We start from the raw sequence: 24,609 nt of genomic DNA, 5'->3' as shown, positions 1-24,609 counted from the left end.
TTATTTATAAATCCTTTCCATTTTTTATTTTTAATATAAAACTTTTTCTTTGATTCTGACTTATAGATTATGATTAATAACTAAAATTTTCCAAGTGAACTTTTAAAAATTAAAAATTTCTTAAAGATAATTTTCGTTGAAGAGAAAGTAATAACAGAAGGAAGTTAATTTTCCATAAATTTTCACTAATACATATTATTTTCAAATAACTTTAATTAGTGGTTTTTCTTTCTTTTTTTTCATCTTGATGCACAACACTGATACGCATGCTCGTTGATCGTTCCCGCCAAATTCTATTACTACAAAACAACAACAGATGTCATAAAGTAATTGATATTAATTCTCATTAAAAATTTTTCAAAAAAACACTGCCTGGCTCAACTTTTTGTAAAAATATAGGTGAGCTACATTTATTTATTAAAAATGCTTAATAAGTTTTGGACTGATCAGCGATTTACAAACTGCAATTAATTACAATCTTCTAACTGAAATTTGTTTTGGTAGAAAGTAGATTTATTTTCAATTTTGTTTATTAATTACAAAAAAAGATTTTGATGAGGAAATTTCTATTTCTTAATTAAAAATGCTTTAAATATAAATAAGTATATTTATTAAATACTTTCTTTTATTAATACAAAATGCTGCTTTACAATTCTTAATTGAGTTCTTGAATCAAAAGATTTTAAAAATAAAATACTTGATTATTATGTCAAATTTCAGACACAGTAACTGTTAATTTAATTAAAACTACTGAGTTACAACTGTAGTTGGATTTATAAATTAATTTATTTTCAAATTGAGTTTTTTTCATAATCATATATAGCTTATTCATACACTTTTGAACTGTCATAATATGTAGGTAGTGATTGAGAAATTATGCATAGTAGAGACGTGAATTTTTTGAGAATGAAAATCTTACTTTTTTATTATTTTTTCATTTAAAAATCTCTATAGCTTAAAACAAATTATATATACAGCTTATGAATTTCATGAACTTGGGCCTATAAATAGAATTGAAATAATGCAATTTGAGTAAGGTGACCATTCGTACTGATTTTACCAGTACAGTACTGGTTTTCAGGGCATAAGTCCTGGTTAGTCATTAAACAAAACCAGTACACGAAAAGTACTGGTTTTAGATTAGAAAACATTAAAACAAAAGAAGTAATAAAATAAAAATAATAAAATTAGAACTGGCAACCCTGATAATTCCATGTGATATCGTCAGGTGTCGCAATCCTTGTTGATTGTCAAAAATAATTTAAATGCAACCTGTATGGAATTCTATGAAAATATACAGGAAAACAAAAATTTGTTAAAAGCAATTCATTCCTCAGAAAAATATAAAAAAACAAACAAAATTAAATAACTCCTTATGTTTTATTATGTTATTATATTAGGTATGGCTTATCATGTTGTTTTATGTTTATTATGTTTTATTTTTATATTGTAAAATCAAATTTTAGTTTTCACATTTCTTGTGTTTAAATAAACGCAACATTTTTTGATATCTAAAAGTTTTTTTAATTTACTTAGTTAAACAGGTTGGCCGTTGGGTGAATTTTTGATAAAAATTTATAAAATTTGGGCGTGACTGGTCAAAATTCATGTTGTCCTGGTTTCAGGTTAAAAAAAATGGTCACCTTAAATTTGAGACCATTATTTCTCATCTGAAGAATGAATATTTTAATAACCTTCAGGAATGTGATATGATGAACTATTCAAAATCTGCTTGGTTATCTGAATTAATAGTTGGGAGAAATATGTATTTAAAATAAAACTTATTATAAATATGTGATTGATGATTTTAAGTTAAAAATAGTTCAGAATTGCCAAATTTTACCTTTATTGTTCTGTTTGGGCTTATTTGACTTAAAATATTTTTTAATGCTTATAGAATCAAGTTATTTTATAGATATTTTGTGACTTTGCTGTCAATGATGTTATGTTATTTCTTTGGAAAGGATTTTCTTTTACTTCTAAAAAGGAATTTATTTTTATAATTTCTATAATTTTTTTCAAATTGTATCAATGTATTGCTCGATATATTGAAGTTTGGTTTTCTGCTAACTGTACTTAATATCTTGCACTGTATGCAGTGGAACTTCGCTTAACAAGATTAATTTGTTCCCAAATCTTACGTAATGCAAAACATTCATTAAGAAAACCATTGTTTCTGTAGGAATCCATGTAAAATAGGGCAATGCATTCCAGTCCAAAAATATAAACTATTTTATAATAAAGTAAATTATTATTTATAAGGCATAACTTTTATTTTCTCCAGGAAAGTAGTTTAAAGACATTTGTCTTTAGCTATGCTTCAAAATTTGATCCAGCATTATTGTTAAATGACTTTGTAACATGCTCTGCTACTGCCTTTTCAGGATGATACTTCTCAACATGCAATGCAATAATTTCCCATGCTTTTATCGTCTTCCATATTCCATTGAAAAGTTGTTGCTTTGTTATATATATTATTTTTTCTTCTAACTAAATCTCCTCTACAGCTTTTTGCTATGAGACAAAATGCTTTCCATAAGCTTTTCGGTTGTTCTCGCCATATTCTTTCACCAGATTAAGGATATGTTATTGCTATATATCTCTAACCCTATAATCTTGGTATGTGACAAAATTGATTAAGGTTTCACAGGCTCCTGGTGAAACTTCTCTGAGCTCTGTTCAACAATGCTAAAGGTTCTCTTCAAACAGGTACTCAACACAGACTGATACAAGCCAATCACACTTGTGATGTCATGGTGTCACCCACCACTTTGCAATACATGAGTCATTAAGAGAGCTACTTTTTTATATTTTGTTTTCTCATCGAGCAAAGTTGACTATATTATTAATTCAACTAGAAAGGATAAAAATGAGCTCCTGCTAAGTATTTCTTTGGTAATAAATCAATTTGTAGATAAAAAAAAAGTAGCATAGATAAATCTTCTCATATTCAAGAATTTAAAGAAAAATTGCTAGAAATTCAATTAAAACTTTTTTTTTAATACGAAAATGTTACATTTGATGAATATTTGTTTCTTTTTCATGGGCAACGTGGATAAATCATCTAAATATGGAATTAAAATATTCCATTTATCTGATAGTAAAACTTTATTATTTCTAAAGGTGCTTTATTTACTGGACAAGAAAGCGAGTTGATACTAGAAAATAAATCAAGTCATTGAGCTGTAAATGATCTAATATATAAACTTAGAGAGTGCATTGGAACATTTGAAAATAACAAAGTGATGTAAAGCTCAAGTTTTTACTTTACAAATGATGTAATTGCTGTATATTATATTCCAAAAGGGCACAAAACCACCTTTTTTTTAACATATGTATCTTGATAATTCAAATAGTAACAGAAAAAAATACTTATAGATACTTTAGAATGAATCAGTATGAGTGCATGAATCAACTTTGAAATTCATACATGTTTGGATCTTATTGATATTATATAGCTTAGCTCTATTTAGTAATATTTAAATTTTGACATAAATTATATTTACATTAAAAAAAACTTTGCTGCTGCTTCCAATATTTTGTAATAATATCTTTGAGAAAATGTATCTCAATTCTAAGGAATGCAAATTTTGGAATGCTTTAATTTCTTATTGTATTTCATATAATTTTTTTTAAATTCCAATAACAATTCTTTTCCTAGTCTTTATATCAAATGATGGAAGAAGCCTGTGATTCATCTGGAAAAGTGAAAACAGACTTCATTGTCCACCCTGATGGCAGTATTAGTAAGGAAAACTTATTTTTTCAGCATAAAGCGAGTTATTGTATTTACACTATTTTTATTTATTGTCTGTTTTATGATTATCACATAGTTGTTAGTCATTGATACTTATTTATAAATTTAGCTACTAAATATAAATATTATTGTACTTTTCTACCTGTAGTAGCAGTTTTTGTTTCTTCCAAGCATAAAAGTTAGCTTAAAACTTTTTTAATAGTTAGTTTTAAAGTTAGCAGAAACTGAATGCAGCAAATCTTTGAATAATCAATTGAAAAAGGTTTATTGAGGCAAATTTTATGTATCTGTTACAACATTCTATTAGCAATTAATAAAATAAAAATAGATTGCATTATCTGTTTACAAATCTGTGCAACGGTCATCTGCAGGTGGGGGGGGGGGCTCGACCTGACAAATTCAAGTCTACTTTTCTATTATGAGATCTGCACTGTTATGCTATCTGATCTAATTATAACAGAGCAAATCTTTATATTTAGCCTAAACTGATGAATTTACATAATAGCTGTAGTCGCTGGTTCGACATTATAAAAAAATGGTTCCAATTTATCTGTGGTTATTTATGTCTAAAACTAATTGATTCTACATAGTGATATAGAAATTTTTATAACAAGTGTATATACTTAAGATATTTTATGATGACTTATTTGAAAATATTGTATTTCGTAACAGGATATTTTTCTATAAGTGCTTCATTGAAAATTTGCATGAAATGCCATGTCCTTTTTTTATGAAAAATTTAATATTTTCCAAACTTCAATGTATTGGAATACTGTATACAATATATTTAACATATACTTTAATTATTCTCAAGATAACAATAAAATAAATTGGTAGTTATGTATTATACACATGGTAATGATTAATCGTCAAAAGTGCTATGTTGATTATAATTAAAATTTGACTATGCTTGGCAGTGACATGCAATTATACTTAAAATTTGCCATTGGCATACAGTTAAGTCAAAAGCTCACTAATAGCATATGATTAAAACACAAGGATATCTAACTACTCTATTAACAGAACCCCAAATAAAAACAAATCTGATCAGTATCTCTCTCTGCCAAATCAAAATTTGAATGTTAGTAATAAAAGGATTGCATTAACATTCATGTTTGAATTGATTGGGATTTCTTTATTCAAATAGTATGTTTTATTCTAGTTTTTAAAAATATTTAAGAGATTTTGTTATAAATTACATTTATTGGAGAATTGATAATCAATTTTCTTCTGCATAAGATTGGATGGAATTTCAGGTACTTTATTATCAACTTGTATTGAATAAACCACTTTTGACCTCACTGCTGCTAATTATTAAAAATTAATATCACTTTTTTTTCTAGCTGCTGATGAAATCACTGTACCAGCTGCTCCTGCTCCTGCTTTGTCTGTTGAAGCCACAAAGGAAAGATTGGTAATTAGAGAGTTGAATGTGAGAAATTTCAAGTCATATGCTGGAAGTCGAACGATTGGTCCATTTGATAAGGTAAAAAAATATAAATTATGAAGGATTATATTGGTCTTGTTATCAAGTTTACTTCGGAAACTTTAGCAAATTAAAAAAAATTCCATTAAAATTAATTTTACTAATTTATTTTTTAAATGACTATATACAATTGTGATAATGTTGAAGAAATCAGTTTGAATTTTTGAAAAATTCTCAATTTGAATATAAAGGGGGGAAAAAAAGAGAAAGTTTTTACATATAATCTACACTTTTTTAAGTATGTAAGTGTGATATATATTAATACGAAATGTGAAAATCTTTGTTTTCAAAATTATTCTCCCAAGTTTTTGTAATTTATCTGATTAAATCTATGAAATCTTTGCCAATGAAAACCAATTATTATATACTAAATTGATTTTCCCCGCCTTCATAATTTTTGTTTGTTTGCTGTATCTAATGCTAATAAGATAACTTGTCAAAAATTCTGTATTGTTTTTACTTTTATTAATTTTCTGTAAATAGATATGCTTTTAAAAAATCAGCTGAATGCTATCTTATCCTAGTTGATATACAAACTGAGGTAAAGCATTAAAGGTAAATTAATCTTATGTTTATGAAAACATAGCTTATAATGACTTTAATTAATTTTTTTATCAATTGTCACATAGTGTTTCCAAAAACTTTCCTTATGCTTCATATTATTTATGACCAAAATGTGAGGAAAATCTGTTGAAGAATGGGATATAGAGCAACATATTGATATCGCCTGAGTATTGAAATTCTATTGAGGTGTTTGCACTTGAATGATGTACAAATTATTGATATAAAATATAATGTGATATAAGGTATTCTATTTTTCACATATAAATGGGATAGGAATAGTAATTTTTTGTTATTATTAGTTAAATTGTGGAAAATTATATCTTTTAAATCATGAATTACAGTATATATAATACTTAAAATTGGACATTACATTTAAAATTGTGCAATATTATATTTTCTGTACATATTAGAATGAAAAGTCTAGTATTATTATTTATTTATTTTTGAAAAAACAGCCAACTTCAATATATAGTGAAGAAATGTGTGTCATATGTATGTATTGTAGGAGATTGGTTTTTATTTTAATAGATATGCTTAAAAATTATAGATCTAGTTTTTGTATGAAAAGCATATATGAAATGCTGTGTAGCTAATATTTTGTAGAGTTGACAAAGCTTAAGTTATATATATATATATATATATATATATATATATATATATATATATATATATATATATATATATATATATATATATATATATATATATAATGTGAATAAATAGGTTTGATGCAAGGTTTGACTCAGATACATAATTCTGATGAAAAGATCACAAAGCAAGTTTTATTTCTTTAATGCATTTTGTGTTTTTGAATAATCATACTTGATTATATACAGACAGTCTCCAAGTTGGGGAAGTACTGATATTAGTAATATTTGGGGTCTTGAGGATTATTATAGCTTTTATTTTTGGTAATAACAATTGTCATTTTTTTTCTCTTGGATAGAATTTTTCATGCATTGTTGGCCCTAATGGAAGTGGAAAATCCAATGTCATTGATGCTTTGCTCTTTGTTTTTGGATATAGAGCACAAAAAATTCGCTCCAAGAAAGTGAGTGTTCTTATTCATAAGAGTGAAAAATATCCTGATCTTGACAGTTGTTCGGTGACTGTGAATTTTGCTACAATAAAAGACGAGGTAAGAACTTTTAATCTTCTTTGAAATCATTTTTGTTCCATTAAAATTCCATGTTTTGTATGTTTTTAAAAATATAAATTAGGTAAACTATTTTATATTCAGTAGTTCATTTAGAACTACTGAATATGAATAAGATTTTTCGATATATAGTTTCAGTGTACTCTTCTATTTTAACAAAGAGGACTTCAAAAATTTGCCGCATTATAAAAGAATACATTTTCTTCACATTAGTGATATTAAGAATATTTACAGGAATGATGTACAAATACTTTCAAAATAATCTGCTGGAATATTAATATACTTTCATTTGTCTTGTCAGATTTTATATATTTGGTTTAGTTTATACAAGCAAGTAAAAGTTATAGTCGATTGATTCCTGTCAATGAAAATTATTCAATATATTGTTGTGTTACCTTTTATTTAATAGAAATCGGTAAATTAAGTAGCCATTTTATTTTGAAAAAAAAGATACTAAATTCTATCTAATTTTCAGTACAATGTATTACCACTTGTGGTAATAAAGTACTTGATTCTTTCAAGTAAATTACCTTTCTTTTTTATTTTTTTTTTATTTATTTTTTATGTGTAAACATTTTCTGTAAATTTGTTGATATTTTACACAATGATTCCATAGCTTAACTTTTTTATTTATTTATTGTAGAAAAAGTTTATTTACACATTTCTGAAGAGTAAGTTTTTTTAAAAAAAATATATATTATAATATTAAAAAGAATCTTATAATTTTGTGGCATTTTTTCCCCATGCAAAATACATCGATTTTTGTAATTTTTAATTTTACTTTCAATTTTTTTTTATAATTTTTAATTAGCATTTATTTATTTTTACTTAAAATCTTCCGACTCCTGATTTTCCAAAATGCAATTGAATATTAACATGTAATAAAAAATAAACTCAAAGAGAAACACTATAGATTAAAGTTCTTTTGCAAAATGCCACCTCAAAAAGTAATATTGTATTCTTGATAGTCTGTTGTGCAATACTGCACTTGCTTTGATATTGAATGAAAAACTGTACACAGTTAGGAGTAGTTTGAATAATGAATCTAAAATCTACAAAATGGCAATTTATTCTAATTACATATTTGTGTACAATTAATAGGAATGAATTAGAAAGGAGGAAAATGGTCTCAGTAAGATTAGGGATTGCAATACCGGGATACCGAATACCGGTATTTTGAGCCATTTTTGCAGTTTTGTAATACCGGTATTCACAAGTTTTAATACCAGTATTTCGGTATTTACTAGAAATTTTTAAAATTGTCTCCACTATATATTCAGGAATTGCCAACATAGCAAAATAGTAAACGTTTTTGTTTTTATGTCTCCCTAACTAGCAAACTTAATTAACTAATTAATGGCTTAATTGCTTAAATATAAATTAGCAAAACATGGATTATCCCTGAAAGAAGAAATTGTATCCATAATGACTGATGGAGCAACAATTATAAAAAAAAGTTGGAAAGTTTAATGGTGCAAGAAAGCAATTGTGCTATGGTCATGGAATTCAGTTAGGGGTAATAGATGTGTTATACCAGAAAAATAAAGAACAGAAGAATCCAAATACTGTGGGTATAGAAACTTCGGATTCCAACTTTGAAGAGAGTAAGAGTGAGAGTGATATTGACAATGAAGATAATGACAATCTAATTGTTGAAGAAGATATTGCTATTGAGGAGGAAATATTAACCCATCAAGAATTGCTTCTTATAATTTATAAAGTTCGAAAAATTGTTTAGATATTTAAACGTTCCCCTATAAGAGATGACATATTACTAAAATACATACTAACTGAAAATAAAACAGAATATATGTTAATAATAGATTTTAAAACACGTTGGAACCGTTTACTCCTAACAGCACACATCACACTAGACCAGCACACATCACTATCTGAAGATTATATATTACATTGAAAAATCGCACAGAAGAAAGGCATATCGAAATAGAAAATGTGTTATGGTATTTACATAATTATAATGATTTAAAAAATGAAAATGAAAAAGAAAAGAAAAGAACCAATTCAAATCTGATTAAGTTTATAGTAAATTTTCTTAAAAATTTTTACCCTCAAACCTATTCACATTCAAAAGTATTCGGTTCAGTTATCTGATTATGATGACACTAATGCTGATAGTGAAAAGGAATTGTCTCTTGAACAAAAATTAGAATTAGCGATAAATAAGAATTTCAATGAACCAAAATACAATACAGAAATCAGCTATATCCAAAACCATCCGATAAGAAATCGATTTATTTGAAGATGAGGGATTTAGAGGTAAATACTTGGAAAAAGTATATCCCGCATACGCTAACAGTACCACTAACTATCATAGATGCCGAAAGAGCGTTTTCGACAGCTAGTAATTTTTGCACAAAAATACTTTTCAGGCTCAATGACAGTACAATTGATGCATTATGTTTTTTAAGATCACATTTCAAAAATTTGTATTAGTACCACAGAGTGAATAGTGATATTAACAATTTTTTGTGATTTAAATAAATAAGTTGTTCCTTTACTTTTTTGGAATTCTTTATATACTGTTATAATTTATAAATTACAAATTACTTTTTGTGATATTTACCCTTTCTAATCAAACTGGCAAATAAAACACAAAAAAAACCCCTGTGTTTTCTTTTTCTAAAATTTCTAATACTGGTATTAAAACCGGTATCCCGGTATTAAGATCTAAAAAATACCGAATACCGGTATTGAAATTTTGGTCCGGTATTGCAATCCCTAAGTAAGATATTTCTTACAACAACAACAATCAGTTCATTTTAAAAATTAGTAGCTGCTCTGAATTACATTTCTCTTTACATAGAAATATATAATTAACAGAGATTGATGAGAATCCAATATTTTCACTTTGTTAAAATGGAAAATTGATGATTATTTTAAAGTATTTTCCTTCTAAGGGAAATAACTTTATGTGACAATTATCTTTTTTTTTTTTCGTAGTGCCAATAGTAAGTATTATTAATATCTTATTCTGTCATTGCAAAATTTTAATAAAAATTTTTGCAATTTATTTGACTTCTGAAAAGTATGCATTTCTTAAAAGAATCATATCTTTTACATCAAAGTTGAAATTACTTTTAAAATTTTAATAAATTTCTTGCATACATATTTCTAGGGAGAAAATTTTACTATTCTGCCAGGTTCACAATTTAATGTGACAAGGACTGGGTATAAAGATAACAGCTCTACTTATGAAATCAATGGTAGAAGAGCGCAGTATAAAGAAGTAGCTAATTTATTAAGAAACTATGGAGTAGATTTAGATTTCAACCGTTTCATGGTTTTGCAGGTAAGTATTTTTATAACTAGTATTAGTGTTCTCTTCTTTTCTTAATATAAATAAATATTTTTATTTTAAATTCATTAAATAAAATATATTTCTGATTACCTAACAACAGAATATAAAATTTCGTTTTGTTTTCTGCTTATAAAAAAATTCTTTTCATTACCTCTTTTTAAACTAATGACCTTGATAAAACAATTATAAAATATATGCCTGACTGAGTGGTTCATTCTACTTTTTCTAATCTTTTAAAATGTCTCATAGCACCTTCATTATATGTATATTTCATTCCTTGTTAATGACTATCTAAGCTGTTTTTATTTAATTTTTTAAAAATTTTTTATTCTTAAAATAAAATTTTCCTATTCATGAGCAATGAAAGAAGTCATAACAAACTTTTCTAAATTAAAAATGCTTAATTTTGGTTTAATTTTTACTTGTATAATTATTTTCACTATTAATATTTTTAAATTCATAGTACAGAATCTTAAACAATTAATTATGACCCTTATAAAAATTCTGTAGAAAAATGTTCTCTTCATACTTACTAACTTAGTCTTTTCCTTTTGAATTCCTTTGAGCATTTGTAAGTAAATATGTCTAAAATGTGTAATTGTATAGTTCTTGTATTTTCTTAAAATGATCATTGGATCCTTAATTTTCTTTTTCTTTAAGAGTAGGAATCCTTGATTGAGTTTTGAAATTTTTTACACTTGTATTCTTGACGATATTGCAGTATTTTAATGCTTTCTTATCAGTTTTCTATAATTTATTGGTTAATTAATTTAATTTTGATTTAATACTAGTGGTGTTATCTAGCAGAGAATTTGAGAAAAAAAAATTCTTGATTCTTTATGTTCCTTATGTTCCTTTTCAATTAAAGACTAAACAAGTAGGAAATAATTAAAATAAAAAGCCTTCTTCCTCCTAATACATAAAAAATTGTTTTTAAAAATATTCAAGGCTCATTTTATATAATTTGTTTAGAATAAATTTACACTTTTTTAATTAGAAGTATCTGATTTTTTTCAGATTAAATTGTGTTTTTCTACATCCCTCTCAAACATTCTTTGACACATAAAATTTAAAGAGTTTTTTTTTTTTGAATAATTTACAATAGCTGGTATATCAAATATTTTATCTTTTTGAGGGAGAAATTGAGTTAATTTCAATGATGAAACCCAAAGGTCTCACTGATCAAGAGACAGGTATGCTGGAATACATTGAAGATATTATTGGTACCAGTCGCTTTATAAATGCTATTCAGCATTTCCATACAAAATTAGAAGAAGCAAATGAAAAAAGAATTGAAAAGGTAAATTTTATTAATGTTTTACTATTCAAGCATCTGTAACAAAAATAATTTCAATAATATAAAAAGCTGTTATTTATGTAAATTGGTTTTTAAAAAAAAACTAGAAAAATCTTTATTAATATTCAATATTGTTATTAGTTTCACTATATTTCTGTTAGCTTTGTTCCTTTCCTATAATTTTCTTTAAAAAATTTAAATAAAAGTGAATTTAAAAAAAAATAGATTTTTAAGAAAACAATATAACATTTGGGATATTATATTAAAAGAAAGAATCCATTTGTAACAAAATATCTTGAACCTAACACTGGTAACAATGCTTTATCATCATAATTAAGAAAAAATAAATGATAACTAATGTAATAAGCTATGAATTTGAATTTTTTTTTTTGCAAGTTAGATAAATGAATTTTCATAATTTCTGTTTATAGAATTTAGCATCTAAGTATCAATTCTGAAACTAAGATGATAAGCCAATCTGTTGAATTGCTTTATTTATGAGTGCAAAGCTTTAGGTCAGTTTCTTAAATTACTATTTTATGCTTTAATACTTTTTTCATCTATATTTTCACTTGGTAATTTAATTTACAGAAAAGTAATTAACTGATTAAAACATCTAAATATAAAGGAATCAATCATATTTTAAGAAATGTCAAGTTTTAAATAAATGTAATATAAATCATTGATGTTTGAAAATAAATTTTACCAAAATCTCTTATTCTTTTAAAATACATTAATATTATTTTCAGAATTATTTAATTGGATATTAATTAATATCAATTATTTAATTAATATTCTTATATATGCTTTATATCCTTTTTCATGCTGTTAAGTTCAGCTGCCTTTGATAATACTTTAGGTGGCTTAGAATAGAAATTAAGCTATATTTATAGATTTGTTTATTTTTATTTGAATTTTATTAATTTCTTATTGTAATATTTAGAAAGATTAAATGCCATTTAAAGGTTATTTTAGTCTTACCTGACCATTCTATGAATAAGCATTTAAATCTCATTTTGTAGCTTTTAATCACAAATTGCAATAACATTTTTTAAGCTCCTTAATTTAAAACAACATTCATAAGAGCATTTAAATAAGTTTTTCAGATGTATTGATAAAGTCCTCATGGGCCATTTTGAAGCACTAAATATCAGAACCTTTAGAACATTTTAAAGCCCCTAAAAAGGGCATAATTTTTGTTTTAAGACCTTAAAATCACTTTTTTTAAAATTCTGAGGACCCAGTATGAAAAGTTATGAAAATGAAATTGATTTATATATGGGATAAAATCGAAAATTCTTAAATCAAGTGCATATTTAACATCAGTATCAGAAACAGGATAATGCTTTAAAACAATTTCCTGACAAGATAATTCCATCATCCTCAAGCTGTATCCACAATTACCTTGCTTACTGAAATATAAGGTGCACTGAAAGGTATTTCTTTACATTATTCATGAAATTCTTGCATAGACTTCAATAATTTATTTATTTATTTTTTTAATTTCCTGACAATAAAATTGTAAAACATTTTATTTGTGAACCAGCAAAATAAACATTTCATTCACTTTGAAATTGCTCCATATTTTACTTTATTGCTGCATAATTCATTATACTTTGTTAATTGATGAATTATTAAACAGTGTAAATTAACATTATTCATCAATATAAATTAACATTATTAAACAATGTGTCTACAATGTAAATAGATGGGCATACTAGTGAGATTTTGGAACTCAAATGCTCAAAAATTTCAAACAAGGTATTTAACTTCAGTTTTTATTTTACAGAAGACAAAAACAGGATGCATAACATCATTAAAAATCCTTAAAAATTGGTTATTTTATTGTCCTTACACAGGCACCATAAAAAACAAAGTGTTTACTAAAAAAAAAGTTTTTATTTAATTTTATTTATCCTTATGCTTATTGATTTTTTTTTATGGGCGGGGGGGGGGGGCATTTCACCACATTAGATCTGCCCAATTTTTATGACTGTATTTTCTTTGCAAAATCAAATCTTTCTATGTTTAATGGATCTCAATGAATCCAAAGGTCTGTGGAAAAGGTTTTATCTCAGTTTAGAGAAAAACTGATAGTATAGTGAAAATTTATTTGATTTGACTGTTCTTTCGCCTCTTTCAGATAGCAGAAAATATATTGCTTTCATTTACTTGATTTTTCCTTCCAGATCCTTTGTTATTTCTTGCATAAGGGGATTTTCTCTCTCTCTCTTTTTTTAAAGATAATTTCAGGGAAAACCATATGTTTTAGTTTTTGATAATAATTTTATCTCATCATTTCTTTTCTATGTGCATTTACTTGTTTGTAGAGTAATTTTACTTCAATTAATTTCTCTGCAAACGTTTAGAACTTCTAAAAATATGCCCGAAAACATGTATTTCATTCACTGTGAACTTTCAAAAGTGAATATACTGAATGATTCAAAGCTTCCAAACATAAAAATAAATGAAAATGTTAATCATGATATTAAGTTACTTGTGGAACATTTGATATTCTTACCAAAATTAAATTAATGCCAACACTTTTTACTTCTTCATATCCAAAGTAATTAAAGAGAAAAAACTAATCATCAGAAAATTCAAGTTCAAAGTTTTTTTTCAATCTCCATGATTGAATTCTCACTGAAAAACATATTTTTTGGAATTATGTCTACCTGCGAAAACATTAACTCAAAAATTCTTTGATCTAGAATTTCTTAACTTCAAATTTGCAAATTTCTATGAAATTTTGAATGAAATCGAATCCCATAAAGTTTTTTATTTTTATTTATTTATTTTTTGTCTGTCTCGGTGCAAGTGTATAGGGTCTCTTCTAAAAATGAAATACTGTATTAGTAACATAGTTTCTAAAATGTGGATCCAGATCAAAATTTTAAACCATATCTGTCAACGAGTTGACCATCTGCCTGTCTGTATACACAAATATATGTAAACACTATAATAAAGGAGCGCAGCAGCTTAGATGAATGAAATTTTGGAAGTTACCTTGCTCCTAAAATTGTAAAAATTTCTAACTCCTGAAAAAAAAATCTAATTTTTGTGGTCCTCATATTGTATGAAGAGTACAGTGGTTGTTAAACATGAAGAATATTCATTGTTTTTAAACATTATTCAAAATCAATAAATTTTCAGAATGTTATATTCTTGAATTTTTGTTTGTTTTATTTAATTATTTATAAAGGCAAATTGGAAATTATTTATTGTATTCTAGATTAAAATTTTTTGTTCACTATTCTTGCAACAAATTTATTAAATTAATTGTTAATAGTACATCAAATTATTTTATCCCAAATTACCAAAAAAATTCCTAAAATTTCTATGCAGTAAAAGAGTTGGAACTCTATTAGAATATGCATTCAAAATAATTAACCCTTTCTGGGAAGTATACTTACCACTAAATTAAAAAAATTCTTTGTGCACTGTTATGTCAGTTGAATTTTCTTACAAATTTTTCAGAATAATACAAACCTAGATGTTTCAATTTCTTATTTCACACAAATTGTATCTCAATTTATTACTTAGTTATTCATTTATCTTATTAATTAATACATCAAATTAAATTGATCTATTTAATAACCTAAATTATTCACTTTTCTTAAATCTATCTCAATCCTAAACATATTTTAATGTACTACTAAAAAAAAAAATGCTTTTTAAAAGGTTAAAATATGATTGCTTAAATTATGAGTTCCTCTGCCAGTAGAGCTATGTGTGTCTACTTAGGAGTTATGAAGAACATGAAGCTTATCTATCTGTCTATGTTATAAATAAGATTATCCAGAAAATCATTCTTATTTTAAAAATATCATTAAAATTTCTATCTAATTAAATTTATCTTGTTTATAATTAATTATTATTAAGTTTTAAAATAAATTTTTATTTGTAGAGATTAAAACATTTTTATAGCAAAGTTTATCTCCGGTAGTGAAATATTTATTAGTTAAAATATTTTTACAATTAAAATAGGGTTATGGATAAAAAATATTTTAAAAAATTGGATTAATTTTTTTGGTTTTCATTTACAGCGAAATCAATTAAAAATTGTTGAGAAAGAGAGAGCTGATGCTGAGAAACCACGAGCCAAAGCTATGGAATATTTAAGATTATCTAACAAATTGGCTTTGTTAGAGAATTCTGCTTTGCAAGCTCAGATGTAAGTTCATTTTTATGCAACTTTTGCTTCTTTTTGCAATTTAACACTAAATATTGCTAGAAAATTGAAAATGATACATTTTGCTAATACAAAAATGCATTTGTGTAATTTTAATAATAAAAAAAATACTATGAGAGCTGAAGAGGACTACTAATTTAAATAGAAATTATTAATATCATAAATAATGGCCATTTTTTTATTGAATTATTTTGTACTTGAGTATGCTAAAATGGAACATTTTGAATCTATTGATAAAATCTTTAGTTTAATATAGATGTTGTGGATGTTACACAGGGCTGTATAAAAAAAAATGAATAATCTAAAATATAGTATATTATAGTTTAGTATTTTTTTTTTATTTTAATGCTGAAGTGTAAAGTTTCCAGTTATTACTGCTTTTTTTTTTTTGCTGCATTTATTTAAAACAATTTTATTTTTTATTTTAAACTTAGAAATGCTTTTATTGCTTGTATCAGATGGTAGCATTCTCATACCTTTTTCTTTATAATCTTAAAGCAATACAATTTTTTTTTTTATATTGATTCCCCAAATACTTTATTGTTCTTTTCATTAGAATGTATGCATTAAAAAATTGTAATGGAATAAGTTTTGCTGCTTCAAGCAGATCCAGAACTAAAGCATATATAAAAATTAAAAACTCATGAGTCTTATTTTTACAGAAATAAAAAGTTTCTGATAAAGAATGACAATAACTGACTTATTAACATGATTAAAGTTAATCCAAACTCTACTGACTGATTATAGAAAACAATCATAAATGATGAGACTAGTGTAGCACAATCTATAAGATGGGAGAAAAAAGAAATCGATTGGTAAAAAGTGTTGAATCTGATAATAATACAGAAAAATAATACATGCTCTGAAGCATGCTTTAAAAAAATTATAATCTTTTTTAATTCTTATTAACTATTTAGAGCAGTCACAATGAGGGATGAAAAGCAACTAAATGAAGATAAAGGTGTTTTATCTGAAAAAATAGATTCTCTGTCATCTTCTTTGAATGAACTTCAGTCAAATAAACAGATCAAGGAAGAAGAACTGAAAACCATTTCAAAGTATGCTAATGTTTTTTTTTTTTTTTTTTTTTTCTTTTTTTTTTGTCATAGTTTGGTTAAATCCTTTCTGGTATACTTTCATGCATTTATTACTATGGATTAATGTTTTACATATTCATATATTTTATTTAGTTTTCTCCAAATTAGGATTTTCTGGCAATTTTATTGCTCTTTGGCTATAAAAATCCAAACTAAATTTGATTTCTATTTTCTAAAAGAGATTTCTATTAAATTTCTAAAATAATGAATATGATAATTTAAATTCGATTTTATAACATCATTTGCTTGCATGCAAAGAAATCTCAAAACAATATATATATAAGTTGTGATAAAAATCAAAAAGACATAATAATAAATAAAGGTTCTGAAATAATAGAGCAATTACTGTATTATTTCAAAACCTTATTTTCTAAAAAATATCTTTTTATTGATAATTCATGATCGCATATAGATGCATACTGAACTATTTGATAATTACATTCTGCAAGTACATTTAAAATGAGTGTTTTTCACTCTCCCAAGAGAGGTAATTAAAACCATGAACCATGGAAGAATTTCTATCCAATGTACTTAGCACACATTGCAAAGAGCCACAAAATTAAGGAAAAAATGATAATCTTAGAGTTGCTTTGGCGTGTGCCTACTCCTGAGAGTAAATCAGTTTAGCACAATTTTCTCCTTCTCTCTACCTATCTTATTTCTCTTACTTTGATTTATTTGATTCAATATTTGGTCAAAGGAAATGCCTAATGCTTCCTTTTCAGCATCAATTGTTCTAAATTGTTTGTGTTTAATAAATTGCTATTCCAACCAAATTGCTTTACATAGCTGGAAAAAGAAAACTCGTTTTGCAATTATTTTTTAAATTGCGATAATGATTTACATATTTTGTGAAAGTATATTGCTGTTAACTTATTTACATACTCATTGTAATTCAGCTTGGTTGAAAGGGCAATAAATAATTAATTCTGATGAAGTGCAGATTCCAACATTTAAACTGAATTTAAAAAGCTTTTGTTTGATAAAAGTTAATAACGGTTTCTATTTTCTTGTTTACTAAGAAAAAGAATTGTGATTGGGAGAAAAAAACTGATCTTTAGATTTTGATGAACATTTACATTTTATTAATGTTTGAGATTTGATGAATCATTCTTGGAATTATGCATGTCTGTCTGTTTTCTGAACATAGATAGCATTCTGAATACTTCATGGGAGGCAGATTAAATTTTGTATATATTATTTATACCAATTTATAGATTTTCAGAAAATTCTTAATCAAAAAGAAATCTACCAGAATACATGAGCTTAGTAATTCAAAAACACATCAAGCTTAATTGATGAAATTTGGCATACAATTTTATTTTTTACTAGAATATAAGATCTAAATTAGATATTGGACCGGATATCAAAAATTGCATCCATCATTGAATAAATTATCTGTGTACATGTTATCTTTACATCAAAACAGTAAATTTCAAAAAGAGGTGTTCAAATTGCATATTTAATTCTGAAGCTAAGCACAAAACATGTCGCATGCAAGAAGTACATGAAAATATTATGGACATAATCTTCCTGCTGGCTAATCAGAATTGCTGAGAAAATAAACCTACAAGAATTTTGCATCACTTCTGGATTCTGAATTGACATTCTACTACTGCATAATATATCTATTTCCATTCCTTGTATTGCCAAAGTTAATTAATTGAATAACTGAACCATCATAACATTAATATGAGTACAGTCGCCAAATGGAAGCCCCATTGGAAATTATTCAGCCATTCTCATCTAAGTACTTGTGGTATATACCTCTGAGGGAGAATAGTACATGTAAAATAACCATGAAAATTTTTTATCCTGACATCAACTGTTACCAACATCACTGTCATTATCATTGTAAATATTTTGTAAATAAAGAAAGGTGAGGAATTAATATATTAATGTTTCTTTTTTTTATTTTCATTATTATTTCATTTCATTTCTTTTTATTGTTTATTATTATTATTACGATTGGATAGATGGATCTATTTTCTGTTTATTTTCAGTGAATGTGAAGCATGTGCAAAATCTGTAGAAGAATTCAAGCATCAGTTTACTACTTTAGAAAAACAAGATGCTGCATGCAGAGAAAATATTAAAAATAATAAGGAAAAATGCAAGAAACTTACAAAAACCTTAGAAACTGAAGAACTAAAAGTAAGGCATTTGTATAACATTTCTCCTCTAAAATATTTTTTCAATTATATGAATCTAATTTGAATCCCTATTAATTAAGTAAAATAGATAAAGAGGGTTGAATTTGAAAAAAGTTGAAATTTACATTTATTGCTGAAACAAGGTGTGATAATCAAAACTATGCGATAATTATAACTATTTCTGCTACTTGTGAAATAATTATAATTCTAATACCAACGAAATTTGTAGTATACATTCCGCAAAAGCTGATCTGAAATCAATAAATAAATTTCTTAATATACTCTTTTGAATAGGGATTTGTAATGTGTAGCTATCTGTTAAAGCATGAGTTATTCCTTAAGATTTCTTTTAGAATTGTTGGTTTAAAAGCATGCAATCCAGTGTTATAGAGTCAAAAAATGGTTGATTTTGAGACTGAATTTCAAATGTTTAAACCTTGTGGGGGAATCTTAGCTTCTGAACTGAAAAGTTATAATTTGAAACTTTATTTTATGAAAGATGTCACGTATATGAATTTGATATATATTGTTACGAATCTGTAGTGTTACTTTCCAAAACAGTTCTATCAGAGGAAAGGCTATTTTATGATCAGCTCTATTGGATGCTGATCGAATGCCAGATCAATAACTCCATGGGCTTGGTGAAGAATTTAGTTAAAATGGATGATACTAGAATCTTCAAGAATTTTGATGATAAGACCGATAGGAGTCGAGTATGCTTGATTATTCGAGAACCTTCTCTACCCTGCTCTGCAAACTGTAAAAGGTCAGCAGCCCAGACCAGAGAAAGTCATCTAATGAATGAACAATGAATTAATTGAATTAGTCCAGCAAAGCACAAATGTTGGGTTGAGCTCAAGCAATTAGTAGACTGAGAATTGGTACCTTATGCCGAATTTTGGAGACAAATATTGAAGCATTATCGAGAAAGTATTCTCAAACCATAAATTATGTGAAGTTAACCACTAGTTCCTGCTGAATGCTAGTAACTTTCCTGCTGAAATGATAAAAAGAGGAATCTTACTGTTACACAAGCTATAATTTGCCTCTAAGTCTAGATTGTTTTTAATCAGAAGGTGGCTATTGAAACATAATTCATTTATACCGAAAAGCAGATTTCAGTATTTTTATATTCAAATTTTATTATTGTTAAGATGAATAATTTTTACTTAATAATGATCTTTCTATATTTTTAATATCTTGAGCACTTTTTATTAATTCTCCTTTGTTTCAAACCTGTGTTATGTCTGCATATTCTTTATGGTTACAATTATTTCTGCAGCAATTCTTTCCCTACTTATTGAAATTAAATTTTAACATGTAGATTATTTTAATTCTCTGCTGTAAATTATCTGTATGGATAGTACAAAAATAATTCCTAAGGTGTGTGGAATTGATATTTTATTATTTCCTGTTTTAAACAAAGTCCATTGTAATATTGTGAAATCAGTAATTTACTTTTTAAAAAAAAACTTATAAAAGGGCACTGAAATAGTTGTATTTTTTACATAAAATAATTTTGAAAGGTATTCAGAAATGAAATCTGAAAGGCATATTCTTTGCTTCATTTTAGAAAATAAAGGAAATTGTTCTTTCAGATGACAAATATTCGAAAAAAGCCTGAAGTTTTACAGGGAGAAATTTGTGAACTAGAAGGGAAAAAAATAAAGTTGGAAACCACAAAAGCCGTAGAAGAAAAAAAATTGAATGAGGTAAAGAAGAATGTGCATAGTGAAATTACATTCGCTTCATTTTCTTATGAGTTACTTTCAAAATGAATTTTTTTATTATTCCATTTTGATTTTTTTTTGTCATTTTTTAATGCAGTTAATGGATTCTGTTAAAGATGAAATCCAGGAATTTCAAGAAGAGAAAGATAAGTATGAAGAAGCATTAGTCAGTTTGAAGAATGTTTTGAATGATAAAAAATCCGAAGTAAGATTGCTCTTATACATGTATTACTAATATGTCTATATTTTTGTTTAATTTTTAATTAAATATTTTTTTTGTTTCAGAATAAAACTGCAATTGAACATTTGCTCACTTAGTATTTGTTAGATTCTGTTCTGTGCAGGGTTGCCATGCCACTGTGTGAACAGCAAAAATCAAGAAAACACAGAGAATTTAGAAACTGTTTTTTAAAGAACCGGGAAAATGCACTGAAGTTTGAAAATTTTCATAAAAAACAGGGAATTTTAAGTTAATTTTTGCCATCCAAATAATGCCGATCTCTAAAGATTGCAAGATAAAAGATGGTAGTTATAGCTTCCAAAAACGAAACGATACCGTTCCTGATTGTGTGGCACAGTGACTCGTCCCTTCTCTAACTCCCCCTTTTTCTGTATAGATAATTCCAGTTTCAATTTGCCACACAGTTATTCTTTTTCTATGAACTGCAGCTAATGTCAGCAACTGCACGAAAGAAGAAAATGCATTTCTCTGACAGGATTAGCAACATTCAATCTGCAGAAGCAGTGAGATGGTATTTAGTTTTACATGAGTTTATTGAATGGTTTGTTTATCATTTGAGAGCTTAATCAAATAGATCAGATAATATTTTTAAATCAATGAGCTGCTTAAAATTCGTATGTGGTGTAAATTGGACAGATACAAAAAAAAAAAAAAAAAAAAATCTTTGAGAGATTCCTCAAAATCAATTTGTTGCTTTGAAAAAAGATAAAAAGCTTAAGCAATATGGGAAAACAGGCACTCACTAGTCAAAATTGCATACCAGTTCAAAAGAGTAATAATTGATGCTGGACTTCTAAAAGGAATGACATGTCAAATTCAACAACGTCAATAATAATATCCAAAAAAAAAAAAAAAAAAAAAAAAAAAACGATTTTGAACTTTTTAAATTCAAGAACAATAATTTAAAGCTGAATTTTTATGGGCATTAAAATTTGTTGCATCAAATTCATTAGTGATATATAAGAAATTTTTTCACATGTGTTCACGAAAAGTGAAATGGCTAAAAAATGTACATTACACCATACAGTAATGTTGTACCTTATTTGTTATGGATTTGGTCCATTATCTCCATAAAAATGATGGCTGAAAAATCTGCAAATATTGAATTCTGAAATACTTGAATTGGCAAAAAAGAAAAATAAGTTTAAAAAACTTGCTTTGTAATGCTTTTTGTTAAATAATCTTTAAATTATTTGTGACATGATAACAAAAATTGTTTAATTTTATTTGTTAAATTGTAACTTAATTTTGTGTGACCTACAATTAAAGAACATGAGAAGTAATACATCCCTCCCCCTTAATATATAAATTTTGTTTTGCTAAATTCTAGATTGTAAATATTTTTTTTTTTTTTTTGCATGTAAATATAAACCTTCTTTTAATATACTATTATTTCGAATAATATTTGATTGTTGCTTCATTTCCTTCCTTTTTCTATTCCTTAAGACCATATTCCATTATAACTAGCACATGAGTACTATTCACACATTTCCTCGTGTCTTCAATATATGTACAGAGAAATAGAGCCCCCCCCCCCCCCGATTTGAGTAGCAACCCTGCTGTGTAATTACAAAATTTTATTTTTGTTTCAAAAATGAATTTTGATTTATTTACTGTTGCATCCATTAAAGTGGATTGGAAAAATATAGGATAAATATAAGATCCACTCCTAACTTATCTTTCTGCCACTCCTTAAGAGATGTTTGGATTGTACCATAAAATTTGAGCATATTGAGAGAATCTCGTAAAAAACAATTCACGTGATTTTATCTTGAAATCTGTAATTAAAATCTAATATTCCACATTAAATTCTGGCTATATATTGCAAAACTGCTTGATTATATTTCATTATTATAGTTTTATAAATATGTCAATATAAGAACTTTATGCTTTTAGTTCCAAAACATTTTAAAATACTGTCTTTTGCAAAATATATAGTGGTATCCATCATTCCTGTTAATTCTTCTAATATTTCTGTTGAATATTGAATATTTTGAAAGTCAATGCTTATAATCTTTTGTTATTTTTCAGTTAAATTTAGCCCAATCAGAACTGGATCTCCTTTTGAGTAATGAGAAGAAAGAACAGGAAAATTTAAAATCTCTTGAAATGGAATATGAGAAAACAGTTTCCTTAATCAAGGAAGAAGAAATGTATGCAATATTTTTTCCTTCTCTCGCACTCTGATTTTGAAGTAAAATCATTTTTCTTTGACTCTGCATTTTTTTTAGTTTCCTAAAGTTCCTGTTATGATTTTCAGCTTAAATGGTTTCTTTTATTTAAAAAGATATATATATGGACTATTCTTCCCCCACCCCCTTTTTCCTTCGAAAGTCAAATCATCCATATCGCGTGTTACGAGTGTGAAAGTATGAATATTCAAAATGGTTGTAAAATATTTATCCATTATTGTAATTCTAAATTAATTTATTTTACAATAATAATTTTTTCTCAGAGACTTTTTTGTTCAATTATGAATTCTCGGACGTTATTGCTATAAATTACCGTAACACTTTATATATTTTTTATAAACGATATGAACAGAGATTACTAAATTCTTCATATGAATGGATGCTATGAATGACATGAAATGGACATTACTGATAATATTTTCTTTTAACTCCTTTTTTTTTTTTTTGTGCATGTTTGTTAAAAACAGTCTTTACATTCAAAAAATCCTCTAAATTTTTAAAATAATGTTAATCAAAGAAATTAATTTGTTTGATACATTATAGGTACACTTGCCTTTTGTAATTTTTTTAAAAAGAGAAGGGCAGCATTTTTATTATGTGGTTTCATGTATATGAAACTGTTTGCCACAAAAATTTACAAAATTCATTCATATAATCTTTTTTGAAATGTATACCACTAAATAAAAAAAAAAATTTTAAGGTTCAATTTTTCTATATTATATGATTTGAGCATTGAACCAGCATGCAAGGGATTTTTTTACTATATTTTGTGAACTAAAAGTCAATGCAATTTTGATTTCATTGAAGAATTTTTCTTATTTTGATGCAGATATTTCATTATGTATTTGTAAATGATTTTTCTTCTGTTAGTAAAATTATTGTTCAATTCTAGTTGGTGTATTGATATACAATATGGATAGTGGAGATCCTACTGGAAGGAAACAAATCATTTCATTTTTAAGCAGTCTGCCAATGTGCATATATTTTTGTACTGCATTTTTCGTGAGTAAATTTGACAAACAGTTCGAGATATGACTAGTTAGCTAAAAGTCGGTATAAATAGGCATGTATATTCTAGTGTTTTTTAATATATTTTCAAAAAAAAAAATTATATAATTAAAATTTATCTAAAATTCAATAAGGGAAAATGATGCGGGGTTTTTTTTTTCTGAGAATTAAATTTTATTTTATATTGATTGTAATTAAGAGTAGAACAATTTTTCAAATAAAATTAAGAACATATTGTGCAATAATTAAAGAGAATAATATAAAATGACATTGTTTTGAAGATATTAGAACATACAAAAAATGTCAAGGAAATTTCTGAAAAAACCTGGAAATATCTGGGAAATTCAAACAGCCAAAATGCTGGTCATCCTGTTCAAGAATTGAATTTTTGTGTAAACATTTATTTTTATGAAAAAC

At 26.0% G+C, this 24,609-nt stretch overlaps 1 protein-coding gene across 1 annotated transcript in view; it reads left to right on the top strand.

The window, feature by feature from the left end:
- The first annotated feature begins 265 nt into the window (after nt 1-265).
- LOC129984728 (structural maintenance of chromosomes protein 4-like) overlaps nt 266-24,609 on the top strand; it is a 46,212-nt gene continuing 21,868 nt past the window's right edge. The window contains exons 1-12 of the mRNA XM_056094673.1: nt 266-399; nt 3,662-3,746; nt 5,101-5,243; nt 6,754-6,945; nt 10,100-10,273; nt 11,418-11,582; nt 15,626-15,753; nt 16,689-16,829; nt 18,872-19,022; nt 20,620-20,733; nt 20,849-20,956; nt 23,024-23,145. Coding sequence (XP_055950648.1) covers nt 3,674-3,746; nt 5,101-5,243; nt 6,754-6,945; nt 10,100-10,273; nt 11,418-11,582; nt 15,626-15,753; nt 16,689-16,829; nt 18,872-19,022; nt 20,620-20,733; nt 20,849-20,956; nt 23,024-23,145 — 1,511 coding nt within the window. The 5' untranslated portion in view covers nt 266-399; nt 3,662-3,673. The remainder of the gene's footprint in view (nt 400-3,661; nt 3,747-5,100; nt 5,244-6,753; nt 6,946-10,099; nt 10,274-11,417; nt 11,583-15,625; nt 15,754-16,688; nt 16,830-18,871; nt 19,023-20,619; nt 20,734-20,848; nt 20,957-23,023; nt 23,146-24,609) is intronic.

This window comes from Argiope bruennichi, chromosome 9 (assembly GCF_947563725.1).
Source record: "Argiope bruennichi chromosome 9, qqArgBrue1.1, whole genome shotgun sequence".
In the NCBI taxonomy this organism is placed as follows: Eukaryota; Metazoa; Arthropoda; class Arachnida; order Araneae; family Araneidae; genus Argiope; species Argiope bruennichi.
Note: the sequence above shows the minus strand (reverse complement) of the source record. Positions and strands in the feature narration are given on the sequence as shown.